This window comes from Passer montanus, unplaced genomic scaffold (genome assembly GCF_014805655.1).
Source record: "Passer montanus isolate IOZ18808 unplaced genomic scaffold, ASM1480565v1 scaffold302, whole genome shotgun sequence".
NCBI classification, from domain to species: domain Eukaryota; kingdom Metazoa; phylum Chordata; class Aves; order Passeriformes; family Passeridae; genus Passer; species Passer montanus.
Window position 1 is genome coordinate 123,853 of NW_024367731.1, and position 10,085 is coordinate 133,937.

At 45.7% G+C, this 10,085-nt stretch overlaps 1 protein-coding gene across 2 annotated transcripts in view; it reads right to left on the reverse strand.

The window, feature by feature from the left end:
- SELENOI (selenoprotein I) overlaps positions 1 to 470 on the reverse strand; it is a 30,083-nt gene extending 29,613 nt beyond the window's left edge. For both annotated transcript variants that reach the window (XM_039714693.1, XM_039714694.1), the window contains exon 1: positions 303 to 470. In XM_039714693.1, coding sequence (XP_039570627.1) covers positions 303 to 350 — 48 coding nt within the window. In that variant the 5' untranslated portion in view covers positions 351 to 470. The remainder of the gene's footprint in view (positions 1 to 302) is intronic.
- Between the last annotated feature and the right edge of the window lie 9,615 nt (positions 471 to 10,085).

Here is a 10,085-nt window from a genome sequence, read left to right on the forward strand (position 1 = left end):
CCCACAAGCCCAGATCTCAGCGCACACCCTCCCCACACTCGCACCGCCCTACGCTTCCCCCTCGCTCCCTTTAAACCTCGGCTTCCACTGCGGCCCCTCCCTCCGCCCCAAAGCCCCGCACTGCCTCCACATCCCCTCCCCACAGCCCCTCCGGACACCCCACCACGGCTCCATGCCCTGCCGGAGCCTCCCCTCCTCCGTGCGCCCCAACCTGCCCCGGCCGCCGCTCCCGGCCCCGGCCGCCCCTCAGCGCCGCCCTCACGGCGCCAGGCCCCGAGCGCGGCCCCCGCCAGCGCCGCTACCTTGTACTTGCTGAAGCCGGCCAGCTGCTCGGGGCTCACGTACTCCATGCTGGCGCTGGTGCTGCCGCCGCCGCCGCTCGCAGTGCTACCCGCGCTCCCGGTGCCGCCGCCGCTCCCGGGGCCGTTCCCGCTGCCGCTCCCGGGGCCGCCGCCGCCGCATCGGCCCACCCGGCGTGGCAGTGACGTCACCGCGCCCCGCCCCGCCGCCTGGCGCCGCCTGGCGGCCGGGAGGGCCCCGGGCGTGAGGGGAGCCGGAGAAGCGGGAAAAAAGATCCCAAAAAACACACCCGGGCCTGGCCTAAGCGGGAAAAAAGATCCCAAAAAACACACCCGGGCCTGGCCTAAGCGGGAAAAAAGATAGCAGCCACAGTGTGAAAAATGTGTATTTTATGATTGGATTTTCACAAGAATTAAAATGAATTTTGTATTATGCTAGAAAGTTATGCTGCATTAATTTTCCTAAGTGGTGTATTAAACATACTTTTAGGTTATAACATAATATTGTAAAAATGTGTATTTTATGATTGGATTTTCACAAGTATTACAATAAATATTGTATTATGCTATAATAATATAATATGCCATAATTAATATGCTATATTAATTTTCTTACGTGGTGTATTAACCCCGGGCCTGGCCTAAGCGGGAAAAAAGATCCCAAAAAATACACCCGGGCCTGGCCTAAGCAGGAAAAAAGATCCCCAAAAACACACCCGGGCCTGGCCTAAGCGGGAAAAAAGATCCCAAAAAACACACCCGGGCCTGGCCTGGGTCAGCGTGGAGCGATTATCCGCGTCCTGGCACTCCAGCCCCGCTAAAGGATCTCCTTTAGGTGCCAGAAAAGGCTCAAAGGTATCCCTTGTGAAAAATGTGTATTTTATGATTGGATTTTCACAAGTATTACAATAAATATTGTATTATGCTATAATAATATAATATGCCATAATTAATATGCTATATTAATTTTCTTACGTGGTGTATTAAACATAGCTTTAGGTTATAACATAATGTTGTGAAAAATGTGTGTTTTATGATTGGATTTTCGCAAGTATTAAAATGAATTTTGTATGTGTTATGTTAGAAAGTTATGCTGCATTAATTTTCTTAAGTGGTGTATTAAACATAATTTTAGGTTATAACATAATATTAAAACAGAAGCTATGCTATGTAAGATACTGTTTTAAGAAAGGACTCGCAGCAGATAGCAGCCACAGTGTGAAAAATGTGTATTTTATGATTGGATTTTCGCAAGTATTAAAATGAATTTTGAATGTGTTATGTTAGAAAGTTATGCTGCATTAATTTTCTAAAGTGGGGCATTAAACATAGTTTTCGGTTATAACATAATGTGAAAAATGTGTATTTTATGATTGGCTTTTCACAAGCATTACAATAAATATTTTATTATGCTAGAAAGTTATGCTATATTAATTTTCTTAAGTGGTGTATTGAACAGAAGTGGTGTATTAAACATAGTTTTAGATTATAACATAATATTGTGAAAAATGTGTATTTTATGATTGGCTTTTCACAAGCATTACAATAAATATTTTATTATGCTAGAAAGTTATGCTATATTAATTTTCTTAAGTGGTGTATTGAACATAGTTTTAGTTTATAACATAATGTTAAAACAGGAACAATGCTGTGTAAGATACTGGTTTAAAAAAGGACTCGCAGCAGATAGCAGCCACAGGACAGCTAAATCTTTCAGAAAAAGGGAATTTATTGCTCCCTTATCAGCAGAGAACGAACTTCTTCCCACCTCGCTCAGACTGGAAGACAGCATGAGGATTGAGAGGAAGAAATTGAGAGTGACCAGACAGAATCCTGTGTTTGAATGGAGTTTATGCATCATGTATGAGGTGTATGAATATGCAACAGGTGATTGTTTTTAATAAACATAGTTTTAGTTTATAACATAATGTTAAAACAGAAACTCTGCTATGTAAGATACTGTTTTAAGAAAGGACTCGCACCAGATAGCAGCCACAGTGTGAAAAATGTGTATTTTATGATTGGATTTTTGCAAGTATTAAAATGAATTTTGTATGTGTTATGTTAGAAAGTTATGCTGCATTAATTTTCTAAAGTGGGGCATTAAACATAGTTTTAGGTTATAACGTAATGTTGTGAGAAATGTGTATTTCATGATTGGCTTTTTGCAAGTATTAAAATTAATTTTGTATTATGCTAGAAAGTTATGCTGTATTAATTTTCTGAAGTGATGTATTAGACATAGTTTTAGTTTATAACATAATGTTAAAACAGGAACAATGCTGTGTAAGATACTGGTTTAAAAAAGGACTTGCACCTGATAGGAGCCACAGGACAGCTAAATCTTTCAGAGAAAGGGAATTTATTGCTCCCTTATCAGCAGAAAATGAACTTCTTCCCACCTCGCTCAGACTGGAAGACAGCATGAGGATTGAGAGGAAGAAATTGAGAGTGACCAGACAGAATCCTGTGTTTGAATGGAGTTTATGCATCATGTATGAGGTGTATGAATATGCAACAGGTGATTGTTTTTAAGGCTTAATCCCCTGTTAATGGGTGTCCTTTTTCAGGCTTGTGTTGCCCAGAAAAACGTACCCAGACGTCCATATCTGTTTGTTTTTATTGTCTCATATTGTCCTAATCCCAAATGTTCAACTTTTATTACTCTAATCATATTACTATTTTTATAACCATTTTATTACTATTGAACTTTTAAAATTTTACAAACAAGTGACTGGCGTTTTTCACATCCACGTACCACTCTCATCTCCCTAAGTCCTCACGGATTCCGTGTGGGAAGAGACCCTAAAGCCCATCCAGTGCCACCCCTGCCATGGGCAGGGACACCTCCACTGTCCCAGGGTGCTCCAAGTCCCGTCCAGCCTGGCCTTGGTCAGGAATGGGGCAGCAACAGCTTCTCTGGGGTGGGAGGGAGAACAAGGGGAGGAAGGGAAACTAAGAGCAAAATTGTTCTTCTCCCACCTCCCCACCTGCCCTTCCACCCCCATGCCAGCTCCTACCAGCCAGGCACCCCAGCCCTGTCCCCATCCTTGGCCAGCCCTTCCTTCCCAGAGTGTGCAGCAGACAGACGCCCCTGGAGAGTTCCTGCTGCACCTCCCATCACAGCCCGACAGCAGCAGCTCTGCTCAGGGCCCAGGCAGGGTGACACAGACTGGAAAAGGCTGGTCAAATCCCTTGATTTTCCATCTTTTCCCACCAAAATTCTGTGTAATTTTGACCTCTCTAAGAATATCTGCTCGGTATTTCTCCTGTGTGCCAAGCAGAGGAAAGGAACCCCAATTTAGCCCGTTACATTTAAATGTTCTGGGGTGTTTCACAGGGTCACCCCACCCTTAGTCCCAACTGGTGCACCCTTAGTCCCTGCTGCTGCATCCCGGTGTCACTGGAAAGCCCCACATCTAAGATTTGTTGAGGTAGGAAAAGACCTTTAAGCTGTTTGTGCTGCTCCCCACAGCAAGGCCTGTAAGGAAGGAGGTTCCAGAGGATGGCACTGAGGGAGATTTTGGCCAAGGAGTCCTGGCAGAGACAGGGAAAGGTGCAGAGAACAGCCTGGCTGTGCTGGAGAGGGAGCTGGGACAGCTGGCACAGGTGAGGGACCCTGCAGCCTCCTGATGCCCCAGCCCAGGCCTGAGGCCACCCCCCCTGCTGCACTGGGTCCTCTCCACTACACCCAGCTGTGGCACTGGGAACCCCCAGTCACTCCAGTAGCTGCACTGGGACATTCCCCACACAGCCCAGGAGGTGACACCATGGCCAGGGACACCTCATCTCCCAGTCTGGCTCCAGGAGCTGGCCCAAATCCCCTCCCAGCCCAGGTGTCCCCAGTCCCTGGCACTCAGCCCTGCAGCACACGCTCCCACGGCCCAGCTCTGGCTCCTGTCACTGGCTCTGGGTCTGCTTGGCCAGGCCTGGGCTTGGTAGAGTTTGGGCCCATTCCCCTTTTGTCCCACAGGTTCCCTCCCAACTGAGCAGCTGCAGAGCAGAGAACCTCACTGGGATCAACCTTCTCAGCCCTCCCTCTGTGTGCCAGGCCAGGCTGGGTTCCCAGCCCTGCCTCCCTTGGCACCTGCCACTGACATTGGTATGGAGGGGCTTGACAGCTGGTCTGCAAGAAAAGCTGAGTTAATAGAAGAAATAGCAATTGATGATTTTCAAGTGTATCCATAGCAAAGGAGAAGACAAGGCTGTCAGCATGGAAACAGATTAGAAAAGATAAATGAAAATTTTTGTAAGCTAGACTATGTGCATAAGTAGATGCGTATACATGAACGCAAATCACTTGTTTGAAAATTTTAAAAATTTACGAGTAATAAAAGAGTTATAAAAATCGTAATAAAAAATTAGAGCAATAAGAATTTGGACAATCAGAGAACAACAATCAAAAGGAATAGCCCTTTTCTCGCTCAGAGATGGGGCAACTGAGAGGTGTTTTAACAACTTTTCATTCTACTTTTCAGTCTCATATGAAGGGTGAGACAATAGAGGTGTTCCAATTCACACCATCACAATTAGAAGCTAACTATGTCTTAATTACAAAGCATTAGAAGTGTTTCTTGGCTTATTAGTTTTTTGCTACACTATGCTGCAGATGCCTTAAAGCTAATTATTTAAAACTACCCCTCATGGGTGCTCTTACAATGCATTTTTTTATAGTTCTGTTTCTCTAAAGTATCTAATCTTATTTGCGAGCCATCTTTAAAACTTTTCTAGCTCTATTTCTCTCTCAACAATACCTGTCTTATTCTGTGGCATTTCTAAGTTAACATTTCTTATCTCAAAGCTTGCATACAGATGCATACTGGGTGGGTCTTTTGTCAGACCTTGAGAACTCTACATAAATCTATTTCTCACATTTCCCCTCTCTCTTGGATAGAAAATAAAAAATGATGGTCTTGTTCATCATTTTTCATGCACAGTGAAGTACACAAGGCACTATTACCAACATTGCTATGATAACAATCAATACCTATAAACTTATTTTGCAAAGTTCTTTTAGCTAAGATGTAAAACTTTAGCTTTTAAACAAGTTGTCTAACTATGATCTATCATTTGTTTTAATTTGATTTGTAAAATCTCTCTGTTTTTGAAGTTGTTTGTGGATGGACAACACTGAATGGTCAGAGAAGTTCATGCAACACAGTTCTTCAAAATCTTCACAACTATGTTTATGTGCCAGTAAAGGAAAATCCATGGTGGCTCTGTCCTGTGAGGTTGCATGTTTGACAGCACTAACATCTGTCATCATGTTACTGATTGCAATGGAAGTAGTATGGACTTCTTTCCTCAGCCAACACCCCAACTGGTTTAATTGTTTTAATGCCTCACCTGAGGGAAGTTGAGGTGGAAATAAAGCTGATGTAACTCATTTTGCAAGGCTCTAGGGTTTGAAATGGCTGTTACAGTTTTCTTCAAAATGATGGGTAAATCTTTTTTCTCTATGTCTTCTCTTGATTGCTTTTTTTAACATTAGCTGCTATCACAGTGAGCTGTGCAATGCTACATGGGCCACTTTTCATTTTTGAGGGAATGCCTTGCCAGGCTCTATCTCTACAAATGAGCTAATATCTTTTTGGCAATTGGTGTGGGGACTCATCTAGGTCAGCAATTTCACCCTAAGAGGGCAATGGGCTAGTACAATTGCACCAGAAGCTTGAGTTTCTGTACACAGGATGATGGGGAGTAACAGTTAATTGTGGATCTCCCTGGTACTGAAACTCAGCACAAAATTCTATTGCTAATGAACCAAGAATTTCTAATTCTTGAGGTTCAGAAGGTGCTTAAACTGCAAAGCTGCTGTGGTTCTTCCTCCTCTTGGAGGTAGCCTAATGCTTGTCCAGCTCAGACAGTGCTTCCTGCTTGGTAATTCTCTGCCAGGCCTCAGGGATTTCTCCTCTACCGTGAAATTTCCGATTGTACAGAGCTTCCAGCTGTGTCCTGAAACGACACACAAACCATTTCCAGTACGCCTGCATGGACGAGTCAGGAAGAATTTTCCAAGTGGAATACGGGGGTCCAGCATCACAGTATCTCTTGTACGGCATCCATTCATCGTCACCAACTCCGAATGAGCAGTCACTTGTAACAAGGCTGGAACAAATATCAATGACCAGCTGGTCTGTCCCATGCCACTTGCGTCCTGTCAAAGCTTGTGGGCGATGGAAGACCACCTGATGCTTTCCATCATGATTCCGCATGGTGTTTGTGCAGACAGCCCAACAAAATGGACAGTGCTCCCAGCACCCTGAAAAATGCTCTGCCAGGATGGTGTGAGGCTGCCTTGGAAACGAGCTCAGGTCAGCTTGAGACAATTCTTCCCAGAGCCTGTCCCTCAGGGCAGCCAGAGCTTCTGTCATGGCACTGCTCAGGAACTCAATGTCTGTGACCTCTTGGTGCTCAATGCCCTTCAGGTCACTTCTGGGCAAGTTGATCACCTCTGACAGTTGCCTGCAAAATTCATCCAGCCAAAGAGAGGCTTTGTCTACTCTTTCTTTTCTGTCTTTGACTATTTGGGTTGATGAAGAAACAGCTGACAGGATGCTTCGATAGAGATTATTAAGGGAGGAATCTAAAAAATTCCTCAGCCTCTGACTCCCATCCAAACAGTGTTTCCTAACTTGTGTCTCAATGTAACTCTCAAAAAATTGTTTTGGAGACCTAAGGTACTGCTTGAAGTCCTCAAAATTTTCCTGTTCTGCCAGGTATTTCAGGATGCAAACTTCCAGATTGGCTCTGTTGCCCTGGAAATCTGAGATTTTGCCCTGCATGTCCTCAGCGATGTCTTTAGCCGTCCTCTCATAGACTGCACGGCGAAGAGCTGGTTCAATCTTGTCACAAAGGAAAGCAGCAAAAGTTGTGCCAGAAGTGGCTCCTTGGCAGGAAATCTGGAAACATTGGAAGAAATCTTCTCTCTTGCTGCTCAGGTACACCACTGGGTCATTTGCCTTTTGGAATGCTTCGTGCATGGCTTTAAACCTTTCTGCTGCTATTTTGCACAGATAGAGAGACAAATCGGTAATGTACTCTCTGTTAAAAGTACATTTTGCATTGCTGGGGACAGAGTTCACACCTTTCTGTACTTCATTGAATATTTCATGAATAAAATTTCGACTGTAATCCTGTTTCTCCTCTTCCTTCTTAGCAATGTTTGCTATCACACATGCTATTATGTTGTCTGTGATGTGCTGAAAGTTGATCACATCAGTATTGAAAAAGCTGAAGAAACCTTGGAAAAGTCCACCCTTTCTCTTCATGAGGTGTTTATCTGGATCAAAAGAGAACCCTTTCCCTCTGGGAAATGACGTTATCCGTGCATGCATACCCGGCTCCTTAAAGTGCTCAAGAAGGGCATCTTCAATTTCTACATCGATATCCACACGTTCCTGAGGACGAGCAGCATGGAAGACTTCCTCAATCCAGTTGTTCCAGACAAGAGTAAAGTTGTCCTCCAGTTGTCTCTCACTGAGGCTCTTCCCCTTCAGACTCACAGCCAGCTCCCGACTCCTTCTCAGGAGCTCATCTTCATATTGCAACTTCCTTGAACTCTCATTCTTGGAGTTCATAAATTGCAGAGCTTCATAAATCTGCCCTACCTCTCTCAGAAGGTTCTCCAGGCCAATGGATGAATCATTGATTTCGTCAGAGAGGGCATCCAAGCGACTCACCAATGCATCATTGCCACTGGGTTTTTTCTTGCTTTTCTTTCTCATCAGGATTTCAGACCATAACTTGTGATAGTTTCTCCTCAGTTCTTCAAGGCGACCACAGGACACTTCGTGCATAAAGGCCTTCATCCACTGCAGGAAGTATTTCTTGCTATCTGCTGGCTGGGCATGGAGAAAGCCAAGGAATGATTTCATCAGTGGGTTGAGAGGGAAAGCTCGCTCAAGTTGCTTTCTTCTGATTGTATTTTTCTCATTTTCAATTTGGCTGCGATGATGCTCAATGCTCCTGTTCCTCTTCTCCTGCAAGCGAGTGAGTTCTTTGTCCTTTTGGCACCACTGGTACCACAGTTTTCCTTGAAGCGGCAGCAGCTTGGATTTGATCTCAGACAGCTTCTCTTTCTTCAGAAGCTCCACCAGCTCCTTTGCCTTTGCTTTGGCTGTCACACATGCAGGTTGATCTGCATCCACTATGAATCCATGCTGGCGAGCTTTGTCCACGCAGGCCTCCAGGCTGAAACATGCATTAGACTCTTCCAGGAGATCCCCAATTGTCTTGGTCAGATGGCCCATCAGTTCTGCTTCGTTTCTGTTCTTGATCCCTATTGTTATTTTTTTGCTGACTTGTCCAGGTGCAATGTTCTCTTTTTCCGTGAGAAGACAAAGTAAAGGCCTTTCTGACTGCCACAGGTCCTGCAGAATCTTTTTCCCCCTGTTGTCCATGTGCTCCCAATCGGACACAAGAGCCACGTTGACAGCAGATATCTCCTGCAGGAACTGCAGCTGTTCTTTGTGATCCCTGGCATCTCCATGCAGGTTACAGAAAGCCACGCAGCGCTCAAAGGTGTCATCGGGGCTTCCACGGGGGCAGTACCAGGCAATCTCCACCAGCCCTTCCATCAGCAGATGCTCCTTGGTGCTGCCTCTGCAGTGGCGGTGGAAGAAAGTGTCGTGTTTGCGTTTGCTCAGCAGAGCGTTCAGGAGCTGGGACTTGGAAGAGGGGGCTGAGCTGCCAATGCGGATGAAGGACACGATGGGTGTCTGTGCCTGAAAGATGAGTTTGTTGCTGTAACTCTTTATTTGGACCTGCTTTCCTGACTTCTCCACCTCTTTCCAGCTCCTTTGGATTTGGCTGAGTGCATAGAGCAGGAACTCGATGTGTGAAGTGCTCGGATTGGGCAGCAGCAGAGGCAGCGCCAGTTGGCAGAAGGCCAGCTTGGTTGCAAGTGTCTGTCTCAGGAAGTCATCAGCACAATGAAAGATGGCCATCTGCAGGTCCATGGGGTGCACATGGCCATCCCTGCTTGCACATTCAGGGGCTGCTTCCATCATCTTATCAAGAAAGTTTTCAAAGGAGTCTGACTGTTGGTGCTCTTGCTCTCCGGTTTTTGGCATGGGTGCAAGGCCTTGGTTGCTCTCATCCAAGCAAGTCAGGTACCTTACCTGGTAATCCACAGTTAACAGCTTTTCCAAGTAGTAAAATGGCAGTTCCTTGTCCTCGCTGGGCTGGCTGTCCTGCAGAGATGTCTTACTTCAGGAGAGACTTGAAATGTGGGGACCCAACTCAGACAGATGCCCCCTGTTCTTCTGCTCATTTGCACAGAGAGTCTTGCCAGGTAAAGTGCCCATTGGTGGCAGTCTTGACTTCAGCCACCATAGAGCCACCAAGTTCAAAATCTCTGGTGACAGGAGGAAAAGTGGCTGCTTGGGGGTTTTCACTACTTCACACAATTCTGGGAATTGTCCTAGTCTCAGTTCACTTGGTTATTGGACAGATTTATTCCTTGCAAAAAATCCTTCTGAGCATTCAGCTTCTGTCCCACCAAGGTCACAACACTGTCACCAGCACAGGTATTGATCCCAGAGCCTGGGACTGGGCTCCTGAACCCTTCCAGAGGCTTCAGGGGCACCTTTCCCTCAGGAATCCCTGCAGATCTGGGCAATGTGTGCTCCCCTGATCCCCGGCTGGGAGAATCCCATCCCAGTCCCTTTTTATCCTGCCCTGTCTCTCCGGTGGGTGGGAGTTCCCATCACTGTTCCAGAGCCAGCGAGGTAATTCCTGGAAATCAGGCTTTTTCCTGCGGCAGAGCAGTGAAAGTGAAACCAT